Genomic DNA, 23,288 nt, shown 5'->3' on the forward strand with positions numbered 1-23,288 from the left:
CCTATTAATCTGTATTAACCTGTTAAATGTCTGCTGATGATTGTTGGTTGAATGACAGTTTTTGCCTCCTTTAGAGTAGAAACTTTTTTGTACAATTTTGATCCATTTAATCAAAATGGCAAATTATTCAAATGCCAGAAATGACCGATATGAATTTTGTTTATGGTCTTGCTAACGGACATTCATTGCAAGCATCTAGAATGTATGCTAAAATGTACCCTCAACGAATGGCACCTCATCATACATTATTTGCACGCCTTCATTAAAGACTACGAGAAACTGGAACTTTTCAACCAAGAAAGCATGATTGTGGTCGCCAACGCGATATTAGAATACCGGAATTGGAAGAAGCAGTTCTTAATTAAATTGATGAACAACCTAACACCAGTACTAGAAAAATTGGTCTCCAGTTACATGTCAATCATATGGCGGTATGGACTATTTTAAAGGATCAGCTATTATATCCATATCACGTACTTCTCTCAAGATTTTCGTAGGCGTCTTAAATTTTCTCGTTGAATGTTAGAAGTCATTGCGAAAAACCTCTTAGTTTTTAAGGCAGATTCTGTTTACCGACGAAGCTAATTTTTCCAGGGAGGCAATCATTAACTACCATAATAACCACATTTGGGTAGATGAATATCCCCATGCCATAGTTGAAGCTCATCACCAACTGAGAATTGGTGATGAGCAACCGGAATCATTGTAGACCACCTTATTGGCGCACATTTTCTACCACAGAGATTGAATCGGGAAACATACACTCGTTTTCTTCAAAACATACTTCCCGGACTTATTGAGGCGGTACCTCTAGATGTTAGAAGAGTAATGTGTTTATGCACGATGGGGCTCCTGCCTATTTTAGTTTATTAGCACGTCGTTATTTAGACGAAACATATCCAAATTATTGGATAGACCGAGGCGGTCCTCAGTTTTGGCCACCTCGGTCACCAGATATGAATCCTGGGGATTTCGGTACTGGATATTGATGACTTGAAAAATCGAATCATTAATTCATGTTCCGTAGGTAATTCAAAATTCTCTCGGAATTTTTTATCGGATTCGTCGACAAATGCGGCGACGTATAGACTCTTGCATAAGGCCAGAGGGTTGTAATTTTCAACATTTTTTATAATTATTTAGTTTATTTTTCTTTCATTTAGTTTAAAACAAAAATTAGAATTACATCTAAACATTAATAATAAGGACGTAATACATTTAGGTAGATGAATTTAATTTTTTTAATCAGATACGCAACCTCGGACAAAAGAAAATCAAGAGATCACAATTACTCAGAAATAAATGAGAATTACAAAAACAAAAAAATTTTTTTTCAAAAATATTTAGTGTAAACCTTACACGATGTTATACACTGTCCATCCGGGCTAGCTTTTACTGCTCTTGCCGGTCTTTTAAGTAGATCCTTTGTCGAGATTAGGCGCCTTCTTTTTATAATTCTGGGTCGCATCTAGGTGCTTGGACTTGTGACTCACTCGGAGAATAGGAACCGACTGGTCGCCCTTGTCGGGTTAACCGTTAAGGTTTAGTTGCTTGTATTTATGAGGTCTGGGTGTGATGTTATGGGACGCGAGCCTGCGGAGCAGACCACGCCCCCTCAGACCACGGAGTTTTTGGCTGGTGAGAAAAGGTCGGGCGGAGGTGTGAACGTATCAGTCTTTAGCGGTGTTTTGGATGATGATATTTGGGTTTTTGACGTTAGGTTTGGGTTTTATGTGGGGTTTTGTGATTAGTACGGATGGGATTTAGGATTTGAGCACTCAAGAAGGATAAGAACGGATACTGCGGGGACTTCTCGGCTCCTAACAATAGTTTAAACGCCTGGTTTGAGTTTAATTTTTCGAGTTTTGCCAACAGGGTATCGATTTTTTTTCCAACATCCCTTCAGGCAAACTTAGAAGATTTAAGAGGCTCGTATTGATTGAATTCTCGGGACGTTTAATGTGCGATTTGATAGTGCCATCCTTTGGCTCCGCCTTCCTGTTATTAGACTCCGTGTTGGTCTTTCTCAAGGTCTCGGCGAAGCTTTTTTGTTTGTTTATGTTTGTGTTTTTTATGTTTGGATTTTTTGGGCAGAGCCAATAGCTCGCTGGATGGTCGCCACCGCAATTGCAACACTCTGCCGGTGTTGCTCTGTCCTTTTCACAGTCTGAATAGTGGTGTTCGCCCTTGCATTTGTGGCAACGCGGCTTTGCGTTGCAATTCCTCATGACGTGTCCGTATTCTTAGCAGCGATGACACTGCCCAATTTGCTTCCTGTTGTCGATTGTGTGAGTCCTTGGGCGCTCAACACGAACTCTAATATGTTTACGATCTCAAACACGGCCTCTTGCTCTTTGGAGACGAGGAACCTGATGAGATCCGTGGGCCTTCGGCGACCTGGGCCGGTTTTAAACCAACCCAGTTCCTCAGGCTTGAACCCCATCATTCTCAATTCCTCCTCCACTTCTTCTAGTTTGAAGTTTTGATCCAGTCCCCTCAGTATCACGTTTAGTTTTCTGTCCTCTTCCAGGAAGAAGGAATGGAATTCCATCCCTCTTCCTTGAGTAGTTCTGTGAGTGCTATGTGGTATTTTGTGGTTTTGGGGAAGAGCGCTAATCCCAATCTATTTTTCTGAACTTTTGTTATGTTGATTCTATTTTCACAAAATAATTTATATTTTGTGGCCCAGTTTTTAGTGTCTCTTAACACTACCTTGGGTACTTTGATAATGTTAGGATCAGCACTCTTTCCTTTTCCCGCTAAGGAAAGGTTATTTAAGGGCATGTATAATGGGTCTCTTTTGAGAGTGGGATTTTCAATGGGGATTTGGATAGGTTTTGGGTCTGCCGATGTTGAGGGGACTGGCTTCCTGTTTGTTTTTTTCCCAGGGTTAACCGGTTCCGAGGCCGGCATGTCACAGTCTTGTAAAGGCGGAGACATGCCCACGTCTTCCCTGGTTCTTTTCTTTTTCTGATCGCTTTTTTCGCTAGCCAGCACCTCCTGCGCCGTCTGGCGCTCTTCGAGGTTGGTGTTTTGGTTAGTTAGGTCTCTGATATCATTCACCTCTCCCCCGAGTTTACGATTCAGGTCCGAGATCAGCTTGTTAAGAGAATGGTTTTCTGAGATCAACTTATTTATTTTATAGCCAGATAGTTGTAATCTCTCAGTTAGCTGAGAGTTTTTAAGTTTAACCTCTTGTATCTATTGTACATTTCTCTCAATTAGCAAATCTCTTTCCCGAATTATTTCCTCGAGTTTGCGTATTCTTTCCTCACATTGCCTCAGCTCCGTAATCTGGGGCGGCGCTTTGCCAGCTCCCAGGTCGAGGTTTGGAGTGGTTTTCAAGGTTTTGGACAATCTGGGGTCAATTCGGGATTTTGTTTGGGGTTTTAGGAACTTTGAGGAGTCGTCCGAAGTCTTACCCCGCTCTCTCTCTTGTCTGCTTCTTGATCTGTAGTAGTCCTCGCTTTTCGTGGATCTGTCCGTCTGGTATCCATCAGACAGGTCCATTTTGTTCTCTTCCTCTTTTTTATTCCGGTGTGGGTTTTGCCCCCCACTGATGATGGGGGCGAGAAGACGTTTTTCTCCGCCGTTTGTTCTTGGGGGGTTTGTGGGTTGATAGGTGAATCGCGCTGTGTGTGTATCAATGTATGTACTAATCTTTCTGTGCGAACTGCTTTTCTCTTTTGACAACTGCCAACTAACTGCAATTAACTGCCGCCTTACACGAACGTCACTGGTACAAATGAAAAAAAAAAGTCAGCCTTTTGATGCATAGAAAATGCATACCAAATTCTATTTAAATATCTACAGAGGTGTTACAGGTATTATAAAAAAAACATATATTTTTCTTCAATCTTTATCACCCTGTATCTCAAAAGTTACGCCTTTTAGGTCATACGTTCAAATAAGGTTTTCACAAATTTTCCCAAGAATCAGCCTCCGAATTTTTTCGCATCTATTTATTTACACCTTGTATATGTTACGGTTAATGTCGTAAATTGGACGAAAATGATATTTACCGGATATTATCGTTAATAGCTACAATATCATTATTAACGAGAAAATATCGAAAATGCTCAACGCTCTCGGACAATATTGAAAATATATATATTTAATTTCATCAATCATTTTTCATTTTTGTCCGGCCAATGTCGTTACCAAGATGGGCAATATTGACATAAAAGATGGGCTGGGATTCTAAAATCACGACTCGATCTCGATACGATCACGACTCGATCGATCGCGCCTCAGTCGTGACGAGAAAGGTGATTCTAAATTTCAATCGTCGGCTAAGCTCCTTCTTCTATTCGATTTGATTTAGGTTTCTTGATATATATTTGTTATTTTCCCTAATATTTGACAGATGGAAACGTCAATTTTCATTTATTTTGTTAATTTTTTTCGCCTTCGTGTTTTTTTATTTAAATATATGCATATATTATTTCTTTAAAATAAAAAAATGTCGTTTAAAACCACCACTATCTATTGGAAAATAATAAATAAGTTCATGGAAAATCACAAAAACCTGTCGTGTTCATCCACTTTTCGTTTTAATATGGCAACATGGGTGCAATCAATAGGACCTATAACACCAGGGAAATTGGATCTCGCTATAAATATTAATTTATTAATTTCTTTCATTTCTTATATTTGAAAAATTAATCGGTCAGCAAAGTGATTGTCAACAATTTCAGTAATTTTATGGATTCAACGACTTGCAATAGTTTCGCTAATTCCAAATTTAAAATCTTGTCCAATGCTTCTTTGGTAATAATCTGTGGCTTAAAATCTTGACATACTAAAACTGCCCATTCAATGATAACTCTACTTCCTCTGTCTCTATTATTAACAAAAGGTTGTGGAAAATAAGGTCGAATTAAATCTATTAATTGTTGTGTTTAAGAAAGCTTCTTGATATACTATGACTATTGATAAACAATAAATGAAACAAATACGTTTAAAAAAGGATGCTGTCACATTATGCACGTTGTTATGTTGCCTTTGGAGAAAACTACCCGTTAAAACCTACTAACAACGGTTCGTTAAATAAAAGGCCAAAAAAAACTGAATTTAACCCTTTATTCTAAAAATGGTAGCAGATTATTCTATTATCACGAAAGATTACACTAGGTACGGTTACAAAGAAATAAATTACTCAGAATCTTATTACATAAAAACAAAACGAACGCCCGCGGCAAACCGATCATAAAAGTAATAAAAATACCGTTCTCCAACTTAAAACTCGACTTGAACTGCTTTTTTAAAACCGATCCTAATACACTATTATGCCTAATAAGAGCCCCCCCCCCCCCATCGCACGCCCACGCCTTGTTTTGACCATTCCGCGGAAATACAAATCTATATTTGTGTTCTGTGATATAAATACTGAGAAACCTTATGAGAAGGATCGCGCGAGGACCCAAATTACAATAACACAAACAAAAGATATTGCGGCGGCTTTGACACACGTATTAAAAAAGGAAGAGGCTATATCGTCTGGTGGATACGATATACCCAAGCGTGTCGTCGACAGATCGTTAAAAACTAGGCAATCCGCAAGACACTCACGACTGAAAATTTTATTTAGAATCAGTCATATCGAGTAATCGTGTCGAATCGTGATTTTAGAATCCCAGCCCTGGTTAAATATTTATTTATAATGGATAGCGAAATTTAAAAATTTGAAATAAAATATGGTTAATACAAAAAGTGTAACAAAATATTGGAAGAGGACATTATTAATCACTTTTATGGCAATTAGAATTGCATATCTTTTTATTAGAGCGACGAGCACATTTATTGTTTTTTGACCCGCCCTTACAATGGCACCGCTTATATACCTGTCCTCCAAATATACTGTTTTCTGATGCAGCTGATCTAAGAGATATTTCTTTTTCTTTTATAGTCTCACTGAGATTTTTTAATAATATAAACTTCTCTAAATATAGATTAAATTCAGATCTTGAGGGTCCCACTGTTTGTAACTTGAATAATTTCTTTTATTATTTCAGTGTTCTCACAAGAAAGTATAGTTACAAAGTTTATAATGACCGTTTATTACAGAGCTAACTACTGCTAACATATTGCGAAAAGAGGCACGAGCTCTATCGATATCAGGTATAGGTACTCTAATAGTTGTTCCAACCTTAACTTCAGAAAATTTGTCTTTGATAGTTTTAACATTTTCTTGGCTTGCTTCTCCAAAGATTCTCTAGCTCTCTTACGTGAATTAGAAATATTTTCTTGTCGCTGACAATTTAGGTAAGTCCCATTATTTAATTTTTCGTTTAAATGTACTGTGGAACATTTATTGCAAATAACCCTTTCTTCATATGCAACAAAAAGAAATTAAAGAAATAGATTAAAACTTAAATAATAAAATAAAACTTACTTTGCAGAACCTCTATTTCATTGCCTATTTCGTTGCTTTGATGGTCTAGTACAAAATCTTACGTTTATTTAAGTACGTTTAATTCTGGGTTTTCTATGTCCTCTTTAGTTTCTAAGTGTGTACTTGATCTACAGACCTTCCTTCCATTTCTTTTATTATGTCTTCTCTTTTCTTACGTAATCTCTTTCTATGAATATATAATGTATTATATAAAAAAAAGGGTAGCTGATATGCTTGGAAAATATTTTGTGCTAAATTGTAGATACCGTGAAACCTCTCTTGAGCGGACACTCATGGGACCTTCAAAAAGTGTCCGCTCAACGGAGGTGTCCGTCCAAGGGAAAAAGGCCACACAGAAGCAAAATTTTAATTTAAATAACATGCTGTTTACAGCATGTTATTTTTTTAAACGAGTTTAATATTAATTATTTAATGACAATAGGTATATAATTAGGGTTACAAAATAATTATAATTATGCAAAAAAAATAAACTTAAAAAACAAACAAAAACTTATGAAATAACAAACCGGAAATAAACTAAACTAGTACATACTTACATACATATAAAGATTTTTGTAAGAAATAATATGTAAATATTTTGGAACACATGTACAAATTAAGATCATTGTTTATGTTTAAAATATTCTAATAAAGACGTTTTTCGATTTTTTTATTGAGCAAAGTATCTTGGAAATGAAGATCAAGCTTAGATAGTAAATCTAGAGCAGATAGGTCACCCCTAGCCTGAGTGAAGCGTTTTAACTGTTGCGTCATATTAAAAGCCTTTTGATAGGTAGTCAATTCCTCTTCTTCCTTAACGTGTTCCTCTTCTAACTCATCGGATGATACCACTACTTCCTCTTGATTCGAAACCTCCAGAGGAAGGTCATCAATTTGCTCCAATATTAAATCATTGTCTACATTAAAAAATTCGTTGATATCATTATTGTTTATCATTCCAAAATTATCCTTATTCCTCAACATTTGAGCTAAAAGTGACAATGAAATGTCGTCTTCATTTTCCCAGATTTCCAGGTTTTCTGCTCTATTTTCTGAACTATTAGATGCCAGACTTAATAAAGCAATTTTGAACCGTTTTCTTTGTCACTTGGTCCCATGCAATGTTTATAAAGTAAATTGCATCTAGGACGTGTATTTTTCTGGCTAATTCTTGGGCTGATTCAGCAGTATTTATGGCTAATAAAAGTTTTTTAATAATGATTGTCCTGTAAAATGTTTTAAAACTCTTAATAATGCCCTGATCTAAAAGCTGTATAATAGAAGTGCAGTTTGGAGGCAAAAAAATCAATTTAATATTTTTCAATCTTATATCCTTTGGGTGACAACATGCATTGTCGAGAAATAATAAAATTTCTCGTTTTTCACGCATCATATTTTTATCGAATTGATTTAACCATTCGGCCATTAGTTCACCGGTCATCCAAGCTTTTTTATTCCTCCTATAAGTAACTGGCAATTCTTTCACATTAGTATTTTTAAATGCTCTTGGTTTGGCCGTTTTTCCGATCACTAGAGGTTTTTCTTTTTGTCCCTCCATATTTACACAAAAAAGTATAGTCTCTCTTTTGAAATTTTACCTATAATACATCTTTCTCGCTTCAAATGTAGTGTCCTGTTTGGCACTGCTCGGAAAAATAGCCCAGTCTCATCAGCATTATAGATATATTTGGGAGCATATTTCTTAATTATAGATGGTACTTTCTCCCAAAATGTCGTGACATCAGCAGAGTTCACATTGCGGCCTCCCCACTGATAGTTCTAAAAGAAATGTTGTGCCGGGTACGAAACTTTTGCAGCCAACCTTCTGATGCACTGAAAGTACTATACCCCAAACCATCAGCGATTTATTTGGCTTTCTTTTTAACAATTGTACCTAAAAAGATAATAGGCACTTGTAAAATATACAGTAATATGTGTAATAATTTAAGTATGTTTCCTGATAATGGAATATTTTTGCATCGAGCTCTAATGAACCACTCATAGCACTGTCTGTCAATATTTCTGCCCTCTTCTCTTAGGAAGCTTCTTTTTTCATTCACATTTATATTTGAGTGGAACTTACTTAATAAAACATCCTTATTTTGAATAATCGCAGCTGCCTGTGTTTTTCCTATTCCAAACCGTTTTGCTAAGTCGCGTACGCTTAGTTTGTCTTTATTAAAAATCTCAATTACGTCAACTTTTTCTTTAAGAGTTAGCACTTTACGTTTCGACGACATATCGGTTGTTACGCTAATAACGCTAGAAGATACGACAATAAACTAAAGCCAAATGCAATAACAAAACAGTCAAAACATAAAAACATCCCGACAAACCGGCGCCATGTGAGTAGTACCGTCGTATCGGGGAAAACCCAGGCTCTGGCACCAATGCAACCCCCGATTTCGTGTTTAAATTTTTTCTCTGTCCGCTCAAGAGAAGGTTTAGCGGTCCTTCGGACCATTCTTAGGTGTCCGCGTCCGCCCGAGAGAGTGTCCGTTAAAGCATATGGGAATTTAGTGTATTTTCAATGGGACCAAAAAAAATGTCCGCTCAAGGGGGTTGTCCGTCTATTGGAGGTGTCTGTATCGGGAGGTTTCACTGTATATTTTCAATGCTACAATTTCTCAAATTTGGAAAACACCTTTTTAAAAATACAACTTTGCTTGGTCGTCAACTTATTCGAATAGATTTCAAAAAAATTCTACAACTTTTGCCTTTAGCATTTTTCGGTACCTAGCTATATTATATACATCAGACTTTTTTTTAAAATTTACTTAAATGTAAAGCACGGTTTTTCTTAAATTAATAAAAGAATTTCAAACCTGAATATTGTTTCATCCATCCAGGCACTTAACATTCCCTCAATGTCTCTGTTAGCTCTTTCAACGGAACCTTAACTTTGATTATGTCTGGGCTCTCCATGAACTATTTTAACTTCAGGCCACATTGTGTGTAACTCCTCCAGAACTGAGTTGACAAATTCTCTGCCATTATCCGAGTGCAAAATAGGGGTGCTCCAAATGTTGTATACATTTCCAACAAATTAAAAGCGACTTCTTCAGCCCTTTTTATTTCAGGGCCTTTAGCAAAACAAATTTTGTGACATGGTCTTGATCTACCATCATAAATCGATAGTCATAATACTAGGATTGCATATCATTTAAGTCCACTTGAGCCCGTGAATTAATTTTTACGAAACACCGCGAAAGGTTTAGAGATTGTATGGAGTGTTACTTTTTTTTTAATTTTGGTTTTATAATAAATTTTCAAAATAATTATATTTATTTTCAAAATAATATAATTTTATTTAATGTGATTTTAATTGTATAAAATTGGTTCAATGATTTTTAACTTAATGATTTTATTTGCTTTTTATGTATCTTTTAGAGCCCTGAGGATGATCTCATAAAGATTGAAACGTCGACAAAATATATAATTGATCGTCTGACTTAGTTTTTTTTTAGCTATATCCAACAGAAATAAAAATTAAGCAAACTTATAGCATACTAACTACTTACTATTCATTTTGTTTAATTTTGTTTTAAACAAATGAAGGATTAAACGCTACTGAGTGCAAGAGTACTAGTAACTAAAGTAACTAAAGTAACTGATAACGTATCCAAAGTAACGAGTCCTGGTATCTAAAGTAACTAATCGTTACAAGTCTTTGACAGTAACTAAACTTTACATCACTAAGTCATATTGCTGTTTGTCGCCGCATTACACCCATCGGATGCAATCACTTCAAGTGTCATTTTTTGGATCACTACAACTGAGAGATGAGCACCTGGCCAAAAGGTGACCCTGGTAGAACTCTAGGGCTTTACCAAATTAGCATTTTTGAGAAAGCATATGGAAGTGCTGCCACAGTTGGAAATGTGAAGAGTGAATTTGAAAAAACCGGAATTTATAACCCACATGTTTTTCCAGATCATTTGTTTCTGCCCAGCGAAGTAACTGATTGAGATGGAAGAAGCAAAATGATGAAGATATTCCTGGAACTTCTGTTTCAAGCCCAGCACAGCATACGATGAATTCAATACCGGTTCAGCGTGATTGTCACGTCACACTAGATCGTCTACCATCCAGGAGATGCTCAATTATATTTCTTTACTTCCGAAGCAAGGGGCGAGCAAGAAGTACGCAGAGAAAAATAACTGGCTTCTAAGATTCTGACAAGTTAAAGCCCAAGTTAAAGAAAAGGAGTTCGAAATCGGGTGAAGCGAGTGTGCAGGATGATTCCGATATCTAGGGCAGTTTTTACGCAGGACGCTGATGATGATTCAGATGCTGCATTCTTTTATTGCAATGAATTATATAATAAATCGAAACCGAAAATGTCAGGAGAACACTGGGTATGTTGCCAATATGTAAGCGATGGTGCCATTCTCTCTGGGCTGGCGTTTCACGAAAAGCTAAAATGTTCAACTGTAAATTGTGCACCGATAATTAGATATGTCAACTTAGAATGTTTGTTATTAATGAAACGGTTAATAATGAACGGGTAATAAACTATTTTATTGTCAATGGGGTGAACAGGAATGGAAAAGGAAGGTAAGCAGGAATGGGGAATTAAGGAAACGGAAAGGAAGAAGGAAATTAAAAACAGGTGCTAAAGGGATTAACTTTAAAGGAAAACCGACTAGCACAATCACTCAAAAGGTAGAGTGGCGGGGGTAAAAGTAAAAACAGAACTAAAATAAGGGAGCGCCACCTGTTTTATCCCTTATGGAAAAGAAGATCCCTATGTACTTACCCAAAACAGGAAATCTCTAACTATAGACAACGTTTAAAACCTGAAATGAAATCTCTCAAGAAAACTACTAGGCATAGGGAAAACACAAAAAAAATATTAGCCGCAACCTCTGTCGTACACCTTAATTACAATAAACATCTTTATAACTTTATAATTATGCTCAATTTGCTTTTATTTTACCCTCTTACCCCTATCAAAAGTATCTAATTCCAAACGCAGGTATTAATACACCCTCTGACCTTTCTTTACGACCGGCAACTGATAAAACAATCGAAAGGTACTTTTAATAACTTATAAAAGATGAAAAAAGATGAAATGGCAAAAATGGGTTATTTCGTGATTATAAAGCCGTTTCACTTATAAATTAATAATGATAATCAATATTTAGTGCAAGATTACCTTCGAAATAGGCCTATTTTACCCAGTTAAAGGCCTGAAAAGTGACTCCAGTGAGTGGTGACTCCTCAGAAATATGCGAAGGTATGGAGCTTTTATGTTCACCTTTTATCAACAAACAAACATATTTTTTCACCATAAAACATATCCAAATTTTGTCAAATTAATTAAACCAAACCATTATAAATAAATGGTGGGAAAATCTTGGGACTTACCAATGTAAATTGGCCTTTTTTTGAGACACTGACACAAAACTTAAATGGTGGTTAAAAACACCTTTTAAATCTGCAGTAAGGCAAGATGGTACTTAATTTAAAAAAACACACAGGGTTAAGCTCCGAAGTCATCTTAACTTTTGACTTCATTTTTGGAGTTCAAATTGGTAAAAAAACCAAGAAGTAGACCTTCTCTAAAGAAAGCTTCTGTTAAACTCCTAGAATTTTAAGACTTTTGCGCCAGTCATCAGCATAGTGACGGAATTGGATGGGAAATAATTATGGTAAGTTATTAAAAGTTATGATCTTGATTATTAAAGGTCAGAACTTGACTTTTGACAACTATGAAATCAAAACATAATAAGAGAAATAATTATTTTGATTTAAAATTAGGGATCGTCATTAATTGTTTATTAAAGACAAATAAAAATTAATAATATACCTTTTTTATTTTATTAAAAGGATTTCAGATTTCTCCAGAAATTTAACATAATACAGGGTGCGGCAAAACAATCAGTGCAGTTTTGAAGGGGTATTAAAAAAAATTACATAACTTATGAAAAAGTGATTTATTCTACTTGAGTCAGTACTACACCCCATTTTTTCCCTTAAGTTTTAAAGATCACATCAGCAAGATGATGTCCTCCAGAAGCGATGCATTGATGTAGGCGATTTCTGAAGTTTTCAGCTGCGTTTTGACACAATATATCGATCGGAATGGCGGCGATTTCCTCTCTAATACGGATCTTCAGTTCTTCCAAATTGCGAGGACGATGTCTAAAAACCTTTTCCTTGAGGTAGCCCCATAGAAAGAAATCGCAAATGCTCAAATCCGGTGATCTCGCCGGCCACCCCAGGTCGCCCCTCAGAGAGACGAGGTGCCCAGGGAACAACTGCCGCAATTTTGCCATTGATATCTGCGCTGTGTGGGCCGTAGCCCCATCCTGCTGGAACCAAATATCCCCAAGGTCTTGCTGTTCAGCCAACCGTTCCAATTCTGGCTCAAAAAATTGTTCCAGCATCGAAACATAACGCCGAGCGGTGACGGTTGTTGTACGCCCATCCTCCTCAAAAAAGTAGGGTCCAATCACCCCAAATTTGGAAATTGCACACCATACAGTCAATTTCGGGGAATGGAGTGGTCTCTCGTGAACTTGTCGTGGGTTATTGGCCGACCAATAGCGGAAATTTTGCTTGTTTACGGCCCCAGACAGATGGAAGTGGGCTTCATCACTACTGAAAAATGTTGACCTTGGTGGAATACGGTCTAACATTTCTTGGGCGCGATTCACCCGGTTTTCAAAGTCTGGAGGCATCAACTCTTGAACTATCATAATCTTATAAGGATGGAAGAATAAGTCTTTATGCAAAATCCTCCTTACAGAGCGGTCGGACATGTTTAATGCAGTTGCATGTTTCCGGGCAGAGCGTGTTGGTGATTGTTCGACAGCTGCTCTTACTAGAGCGACATTTTTAGGAGTTCTTACTTGTTTGGGTCTTCCCATACCCCTAGGCCTTTTCGTTGAACCAGTTTCTTCCAACGCACGAATCCAACTCGCCATAACATTGCGGTGCGGAACGGGATCACGACGTGGAATGTTAAAGTGCCGTCGGAAGGCTCGTTGAGTGGTGATGAACGAACGACCGCTTTCAAAAAACGTGCGAATAACGAAGCCGCGATGCTCTCCGCTCCAAACCATTGCTACGACTGAAAACGGGGTGAGTGTCCGGACCGAATGAGGCCACTCCCAGGTTCCCATCCCCACCACAGCGGATCTAGTCACTCATTGCAACTGCACTGTTTGTTTTGCCGCACCCTGTATATAGTTTTATAAAGTTTTTGGCTCAATTTTGAAATAAGATTAATTTAAATCGTCCTAAAGCTTAAATATCAATTGAAAACTGCCTAATTAGCTTAACCAAATCCCTATGTTTAGCATGTTTAATACTTTAAATAAATTAAAGAGTATTTTTTGGAATTTGAAAGTTTATGGTGCGAGGGAAATTTACACAACTATAATTTAAATTTGTAAAGGCAACTTTAAATGAACCTGATAAAAAAATAAACCGTAACATGTGTCTCATCTTACCCACTATGGACATTATGATGTTTCCGTTTTTTTTTCAAATAATGAATTTTCTTTAGGATCAGGATTCACTTTGTAAATAAAGGTTTTCAATACGTAACATTAGATTTATTTTATATTTTATATTATCTTTAGATTTTTCAATATTTGCTTTAAAACAAAAAGTATGTCAACCTAAGAACAATTTCCCTATACATTTTTTCTTGAAAGTTAAGGTTAACAATTTTTTTTAAATATTAATTTAAGCTTATTTTAACTTAACAAAAAGTTTATTTTTATGTGAGCTTGTCTTCATAAGCTGTCTATTTTATTTTAAATATAACCTGCTATGGCATTTATTATACCGGGTGGCGCATCGAAAACGAAACAGAGCCAATTACGGGCAGTCCATTAACTTTTTAAAAAAACGCTCGGACCCGCCGATTTTATTTTCGAGGGGGACACTTAATAATCATAAAATCACTTTCCCACCTACAACCATCTAAGCGGGGGTGGCACTACCCCTAAAATCTTAAATGGGAAGGGGGGTCGAGTGATACCTCATTGGAAAGGTCTTTTAATTCTCTTTACAAGGGTACTTGATTTGACGCAATTTAAGTAAGTACTTTTTAAAATTTTCGCATTTAAACCTTAAAACGTAATTTTCAATATTTTTACTTTATCATAGACTACTAAAGGTACTTTTAAGAAAAACAATGCCAGGCAGTAAGACAAAACCATCGAGTATTATTAAATTATGAGACAAAAAATGAGATAGCTCTATCATATTACAGAATATTTTGACTTTAAGTCTAGTCATTCAAAAAATGATCGCTAAAATAGATTTAAAAAAAATTTGCTTAAGTGTTAGCTTATAATAAATGTTCAAAATGGCCACCTCCATTCTCCATACAATAAAAAAGATTCTGCTCAAAGCGTTGTCGCACGTTCTGCAATACTTCAGGCGTGATTTGAAGACAGTCATTTACAATTCTGCCTTGTAAATCTTCTAACGAAGTGGGTTCAGTCTCATAAACTTTGCTTTTTAAGTGACCTCAAAGAAAAAAGTCTAGAGGTGATAAATCCGGCGATCGTGGAGGCCATTCAATAGCACCTCTTCTTCCAATCCATCGTCCTGGAAACGTCCGATCCAAATATTCTCGCACGAATAACGTATAATGTGGTGGGGCACCATCCTCCTGAAACATCAATCTATCCTCATCGTATCTGTCATTTTGAGTTTCAATTATAGCTGTCAATGCTGGATCAATGGCCTGTGGTAATAGCTCTAAGTACATTTCACCTGTCAGATTTCCAGGTAAAAAAAATGGACCAACTAAATTATCACCAAAGATACCAGCCCAGACATTTAACTTTTGTGGGTATTGGGTGTGTACCTCACGATACACTCTAGGATTATTGTCGGACCAATATCGGCAGGTATGACGATTGACCAAGCCATTCAGGAAAAAAGAGCTTTCATCAGAGAAACACGTATTAAACAAAAAATTTGGGTCATTAATAATTCGTTCACTCATAATTTTACTAAATTGTGATCGCCGATCGAAATCATCTTCATACAGCTCTTGCACAAGATGTATTTTGCACGGATGAAACTTATGAGCTTTTAGAGTTCTTTGGATACTACGTCGACTAATACCTGTGACAGTTTCCAATTGATTGGTACTTAATGTAGGATCTACATTATTATGCCCTAGTACAGCCACTTCCATACCTTCATTCCTTACGGGATTTTCAATATTGAGTTTGCGATTCGTCACTGATCCAGTTTCTTGAAATTTGGAAACAAGCTCCAAAACATACTTTCGCTGCACCTTGCTGTTTTCATGTCGCTCATTAAATAATTCCGCCGTTCTATTAGCACATTGATTATTTCCAAAAAAAAATTCAATTATTTCAAGTCTTTCTGCCGTTGTATGCACCATTTTTATTTTTAAAAATAGGTATTACCTAAAAAAAACAAAGTCCCGCACTATAAATTACCTTTTTAACAGCGTACTACATTTAGAATAATTCAATTTTTAGTTTTAGTCAACAAGAAAATTTTACAAATATTTGTAAAATTTTTTGGCTGACCCGTTCTCTAGTTCATCCGTATTATTCTAATGATATTTATTACCTGTCTTAAATAAATTAATATTAATACCAACGTGATCTGTGATTGAGATAGTGAACTAAAGCAAATTCTTTTTAAATGTATTTTTGCGAGAATTTTTTAAATGTCTAGACTTAAGGTCAAAATATTCTGTAATATGTTAGAGCTATCTAATTTTTTGTCTCATAATTTCATAATACTTGATGGTTTTGTCCTACTGCCTGGCATTGTTTTTCTTAAAAGTACCTTTAGTAGTCTATGATAAAGTAAAGATATTGAAAATTACCTTTCAAGGTTTAAATGCGAAAATTTTAAAAAGTACTTACTTAAATTGCGTATAACCAAGTACCCTTGTAAAGAGAATTAAAAGACCTTTCCAATGAGATATCCCTCGACCCCCCTTCCCATTTAAGATGTTAAGGGTAGTGCCACCCTCGCTTAGGGTGTTGTAGGTGGGAAAGTGATTTTGTGATTATTAAGTGTCCCCCTCGAAAATAAAATCGACGGGTCCGAGCGTTTTTTTTAAAAGTTAATGGACTGGCCGTAATTGGCTCTGTTTCGTTTTCGATACGCCACCCGGTATATTTTTACGGTACATTTCAATAGCGTAAAAATATCGCCCATAAATGTGTCTTGTTCAGCTGACAAAATAGTAGTAAATATCAAAGCGAAAACCTAATTTACATTTTAAAAAAGCACAGCGTATTAGCGCCGTTATCCGAAACACGTATATCCGGCAGATATTCCCTTTTAATTTTGATGCCTTTGATGTATATAAATCGCCGATGATACGACCATAATCCACTATCCATTGTATGTCTCTTTCCGGTTTCGTCTATGGAAAAGTCTAGGCCCCAAAAATTGTTTTTCAATCGTCATGCGTCAACATTCAGTTCTCCACCCATGCAATCGGCCAGAATATACAAGATGTCGAGTATGAGTGCTTTATCAAGCATTTTAAATCTCGGCTGTTTTACCACCTAAAAAAGATAATAAAAAATATTTAAATACTAACTTAAACTAATATTACAATATACAATTATAGGCTCCAGAACTAGTAAACATTAGCTTAAATTTTTCCGTTATTTGAATAATGGGCATAAATCTAGTAATTAGAAAATGGTCGTAGTGCGATATCCGATCTCGGAGCCTTTAGTCGGGGAGTCCGTGACACATAATATAACCTCGTCATGTGTAAAGAGTGAGTAATAAAAAACGACAGGTTTTTGCTCGTTGAATACGAAACCCGTTTTCTGAAAACCCAAATATTTTAATATAATTTTTGAAGTCGCAAAAGAATCGTTCAAATTTCAGCATTTTTGCAGTAATTTAGATTAATAAACACATTGTCTAAAAATCGTTTGTGATAATCGATGACTTGCCGATTGATTTGCTATGTTGATTGTAGGTGGGATTGTTTTTTTGAAATTGATAAACAATTATTTTTTAAATCATTAAATTTTAATATTCGATATACTATAAATGTCGAATAACAACAAATGAATAATCTTAGAATATTGAAAGGCTAGAATTAGCATTGTTGTGGAACTATGGGCAGTTTGTCTGCTTGCAACATCTCTGATGCAATGATGCCAAATGCTTATATGGCCAAAAAACACTTTATAATATCATAAAAATTTGTCACTTATTTCGACAGGGACAAAACAATACTACTGTTCCCCTTTTAATAAAATATGGAGCATTTTTTTAAAATAAGATAATATGATAAAATACTCTATAAAGAAGTCAACATTTAAAGGTAAATAAATGGAGATAACGTATATTAGAGAAAGTGCAACAACATCACAACACCGCTCATTCGCATTGTTCATGCTACCGATACAAGGAATCTTTACCAGTGACGTCGTCAAAAAAATATGCACATAAATATTTATAAATAATAGATTATGCTTTAAGTATAAACAGTATTACCGTTTATGAACTCTTTATGTATGTGTTTTTTAACATACTTCATTAGAGTAAAGGTACCTACCTATACCGCGTGTCTTAGAAAAGTGATTCGCCCGTATAACTTTTTAAATTTTGAAGTTAAAAGAATGAAATTTGGTACGTGGGTGTGGCACCCAAATTGGGACTGGCTGACGTATTCAGTTGTTTTCTGTCATTTTCATTCGTCGATGTACGTTCTCGTATTCCTGTATTCACCCAGTTTTTTGCAGCTGACGAAATCGGCAGAATTTGAAAGGACCTTTAGCAGTTTTTTATTATTTAAATACTGTTCTACAGGTAAAAAACACATGCAAAAAGACCCAGACAAAAAATTGACTGAAGAAAAAGGTCAAAGTTTGACAAACTATAGCTAAAAATGATCAAATAGGAAATCACAGAACGTCGTTAATTGAAGTCATATAATTTTGTGGTTGCATTTATCGAATATTACAGTACCATGAATTGTATTCTAAATTAATTTTACAGAGGTTATATCATTTAATGTGACGCTATGTCCAAAGGGTAGGGTAGCGGGTAAAAACTTTATAAGAATTTTTTGAGAATAGTCCTATCAAGGGAATTGAATCAATCTCTGCCCTCCGTAGTTTCCAGGAGCTTCCTGGCCTCGGAAGCTAGCACGTGACTAGGGCCCCTTGTCTGGGGTCACAGAAAAAGACCACAACGTCTTCAAAAACGGAGCAGAATAACTGCGGTACGGCAGCGCTGACAGAGGTGGCAACTCAAATCTCTAAGGATGGTGTAAGGATGCTTTCGCCCAGGAAATGCAAACTTCAATTACAGTGGTGACCGACCAGGCCCTGGACGGAAAATGGGATGCTGATAGGTCTAAGACGGACCAACTTCGCAATGGTAGATATATGGGAACATGGATTGTGAGGGTACTACTTCAGATTGGGAAACTGCATATAATAGGAAGAGAATTGATACGTCTCAATATCAGGAATCTCAAGGAAGAGGGAATGGAATTCTATTCCTTCTTCCTCGAAGATGATAGGAAACTGAATGTGATACTGAGAGGACTAGATCAAAACTTTAACCGACATGGGTTCTCTTCATTCCACCCCTCTTCTTCCCGCACCGTCCTGTATTGAATTTGGCTGTATGTAAGGCTTATTAAGAAGTGTTAGCAAAGAGATGACATGTTAGTCTTGATGATGAATAAATGTGATTTTGTTACAATGTTGCCTATTGTTTTACTCGCACAGAAGACCTGGATTACTTTATGCACTGTCTAAAGGCTACCCGATAGGCCGTGGTCCCTCATCCACATTAAACTTGAGGGTAGCGCCCGAGATAATGGTTGGATAACTAACTACAACCTTTATGAATAACCCAGAAGATTGAGGGCATTAAAAAAATTAGTAAGCGCCAGTAGTACCATAACAACATAGTGGGTCGCTATGTGAGCCTGGGAGAACGAGACGAACGAGGCAACAGATTAACACAATTTGCTACTGATAATAAACACCATGTTCAAACACCGCCACGACGTTTATACACGTGGACATCTCCCAATGAAACATATAAAAGCGAATTCGATTATATGCTCACCGACAAAAGATGGAGAACCTCCTTCCACAAGGTCAAAACAGAGGCAAGCGCTGAGTGCGGATCCGACCATAAATTACTCTGGGAAAATTTTAAGATCAAATTAAGCAAAACAAGATCTAAAGCAAAGACCAAACCAATTAGTGCTCTTAAACCAATATTCTTGCAAGAAGGCCTGAGAAATAGTGAATTTCCCCCACTAAAAGAATGGATTTAAACGTGGAGGAGCGATAGCATACCAAAAGCTGAAATAAAGCAAAACCTCAACATTGGATATCAGATGGAACACTGGCATTAATAGAAAAACGACATGCTATTTGAACATCAGGGACAGATGCAGAAAAAGAACATGTAATAAAAGCCATGAATAATGAAATAAAATCTTCCTGCAGGAGAGACAAAAACAATCACATAGACAGTATATGTGTAGCAATAGAGAGAGATGCAACAGAAAACCGCTCCACTGAGAGCTCTATGGTACTAATGTAAAACACTTGGCACGCGAGTTCAAACCCAGCACACAAATCATCAAGAACAACGAGGACAATGTAATCACGCGTGCAAAAGACATTGCTAGTATGTGGAGGAATCTATTGTATAGTGCACTTCCGAGATGATACGCAATGCGACCCTGAAGACCTAAGCGAAGAACTCAAACCAACAATATCTAGGAAGGAAGGAGAACAAGCAGTGAAAAACGGCGAAATCAAAAAGCACTAGGTTGTGATAGAATTACCGCTGAAATACTGAAAAACACGGGCAAATTGGGGATAGCAATCATACACAACATATGTCAGAAGATTTGGACGACTGGGAGCTGGCCAGAACAACAACTGGGTGCCATTCCATTTTCCCCCTCTATATAAGAAAGGTTATTTTCTCTGTTTATTTTCTCTCTTCTTGACTGTAGAAATTATTGTACGATCGCCCTAATTCCGCCTGCTAGCAAAATCATACTCGAAATACTGAATGAGACTTTAAAGATTTTTCTCTTCAGACAAATACCAGACGAACAGAGTAGATTTGTTCCAGGGAAAGGAACTCGGGAACAGATCTTGAACGTTAGATAGTTCATCGAAAAACCAGGCAGTTTAATATTAAAATGCCCATGTTTTTCGAGGATGCTTCTTGTAGAAGCATCTAATACTCCTAATAGAAGTACTATATAGACCGAACACGGCGACGGCACAAGTCAAAGATTGACTCTTTGTGATGCCTTTTCGACTGCTGCTGAGCTGAGATAAGGCTGCATTTTATCTCCGCTTTTCCATATACACAGGGTGTTCCACTTAAGATGAATATAAGCCAAGATCTTGGGTGTTTGTTAAGCGATCTTTTTCATTTTTGGTAGGAGGCTGTATTGCCATATGCATGGCCATACGCCACATGCGCATATTTTGCCCAGGGTAACAAATGCGATACCTTATAGACTTATGTTTTAATGGGGTTTGATATTTTTCGATTTTAGAGTAAACTACTTTTAGGACACTATTTATTTCAAATCTGTTAAATTATATTGAATCCTCCTTACTCAAGATACCTAAGTTTTAACTTTGATAAATATTGATACAGGGTGTGTCATTTAAATAAGACATTTTAATTTTTATTAATATTATTTTAAATACATACATACTTATGACGCCACTGGACAAAAAACAAGTAAAGTCAACATCTTTGACCAGACCACCATAATCTATAATGCATTTTTTATAAAGTCTCATAAGCAAACTTTTCGCAATTCTTGTCTGGAAATTTGTTGACATGCTTGCCTTAATCGAGTTTATAATTCTCCTAATGTTTATAGACGGGTTTCATAAAGGTTGTTTTTTCATAGCACCCACAGAAAGAAATCTGGAGGTGTGAGGTCTGGCGACCTAGAAGTCCATTAACGGAAAATCATCAACAGCATCCCAAAATTCATTTTGTAAGAAAATCAAAAAATAATTAAAGCTAAGGCTACATTTTCTACCAACGGGACATTATCACCTCAGACTAGTAGATATTGGAGTAATGAGAATCCTCACTGGGTAATTAATTGCAGAAATCAATATTCTGAAAAAGTAAATGTGTGGTGTGGTATTTTAAAAGACCGTATTATTGGACCCTTCTTTTTCAATACGACTTTAAACGATGTTAGCGAGATTTTTGGTTTTCTTGCAAAATGAATGATCTGCTGTTGTTGTTTATCCAGTGGCGTTCGAAGTATGCATTTAAAACAATTATAATAAGAAAAAAATGTCTGTATCAATATTTATCAAAATTAGAACTTAGTAAGTTAATTAAGTATCTTGGGGAAGGAAGATTCAATATAATTTAACAGATTTGAAATAAAGGTAGTTTACTTTTAAATCGAAAAATATAAAACCCCATTAAAACGTACATCTATGAGGTATCGTATGAGGTATCTATCGTATTTTTTATCCCAGGCAAAATGTGCACCTTATAGCTATACCAAAAATGAAAAAGATTGCTCAACAAACAACCAAAATATTGGCTTGAATCCAGCTTAAGTGGGACAGCCTGTATATAGTGAATACATTATTAGGGAGATTTTTAAAGAGTGGAAGGATGGCATTGCTGTTGGCGGCATAAAAATTGACAACCTACGGTACGCGGGTGATATCCTAATAATAGGAAAACAGGAGCATGAACTCAATAATATAATGCAAAAGCTAGATCAACACAGCTGCAGGTACGGCCTGGAAATCAATAATTCAAAGCCTAAAGTAATGATTAAGTATTTACTTATTTTATTGAGTATTACGTCACTATTTCAGTAAAAATCAGTCCGCCTAATTATTAAAAAGAAAAAATATATTTAATCACGGTTTTAGAAGAAATATGAACTTAAATCTTTAACGACACATTTCGTCATATTTAATCTAATCTAGGTCCAATAAATCTTATATTTAACAGCTTACTCGAGTTATAATACATTTTTTTAAATAACCAGAAGCTAAGGTTTTACTTATCGACCTCTGAGCTCGTTTCTTCTTTTTAATATCTTACCTAACTTTCATTTTTTTAATTGAAATTGAAAAGGACAAAGCACCTATTTATTGAAAAACGTTGTGCTATAGAAGAATTCTCCATATTCTATGCACAGCTTACCGTGCACACAAAAAACTACCCTTCTTTTTAGCCTTCGACTTGGTTACAAGAGGAAAGAAAACTAAACTAATAATCTTTTCTACTCTTTACCGATGTTAGTCGTGATTCAAACAACAAATAACACTATACTAGTAATCCCGAACAAAAAAGGTAAAATTCTCGTTTAGAACAGTTCTTCATAAAATATAACCTCAAAACAAACTATTTCACAAGTGGTTGCTTGAGATAACGTCATGCGCAATCAAATCAATTGGCTTCCTTAACTCTAATAGTACTATACTAACTAACATACAAGACTTAAATACTGCATACGAACCGATACATAAATCAAAGATCTTAGAAGAAATTACATTCACGATATTGACTTTTGGTACTCGGATAGACACTCCCGCACTAGTGCTGCCAACTTGAGAACCCTCGTTAATCTCGGTACTGGAACTGGATGGATTGTTAGCATCGTCCAGCATTACGTCTTGTATATCGCATTCTGGATAACGTTGGTCGTTATTCTCTGGTTTGGGATGGTGATCATCAACATCGCCTCGCTGGTCTTTAGATAATTCTGGCATCCGGCAACACTCCAAAGGGTACAATCTTTATACAGGCCTAAACATTTGTCCTCGATTAGTCAACTCGAACCAAACGAACCTTACCGTCTTTCCCAAGTAAAGTCTCCACGACCCGAGCAACTATCTCTTGGTATTATCATTAC

The 23,288-nt window shown here is 36.1% G+C and overlaps 2 protein-coding genes across 3 annotated transcripts in view; both read right to left on the reverse strand.

The window, feature by feature from the left end:
• LOC126744391 (uncharacterized) overlaps positions 1-15,776 on the reverse strand; it is a 184,066-nt gene extending 168,290 nt beyond the window's left edge. Inside the window, exon 1 of one of the 2 annotated variants that reach the window (XM_050451777.1) lies at positions 14,945-15,776. In XM_050451777.1, the coding sequence (XP_050307734.1) occupies positions 14,945-15,776 (832 nt within the window). Of the gene's footprint in view, positions 1-14,905 lie in introns of both variants that reach the window. The other variant, XM_050451776.1, reaches the window with a different exon arrangement.
• Positions 15,777-16,173: 397 nt separating this feature from the next.
• Positions 16,174-23,288, reverse strand: part of LOC126744388 (leucine-zipper-like transcriptional regulator 1) — a 126,619-nt gene continuing 119,504 nt past the window's right edge. The window contains exon 13 of the mRNA XM_050451771.1: positions 16,174-16,926. Coding sequence (XP_050307728.1) covers positions 16,822-16,926 — 105 coding nt within the window. The 3' untranslated portion in view covers positions 16,174-16,821. The remainder of the gene's footprint in view (positions 16,927-23,288) is intronic.

The sequence above is a fragment of the Anthonomus grandis genome, chromosome 14, assembly GCF_022605725.1.
Source record: "Anthonomus grandis grandis chromosome 14, icAntGran1.3, whole genome shotgun sequence".
Taxonomy (NCBI): Eukaryota; Metazoa; Arthropoda; class Insecta; order Coleoptera; family Curculionidae; genus Anthonomus; species Anthonomus grandis.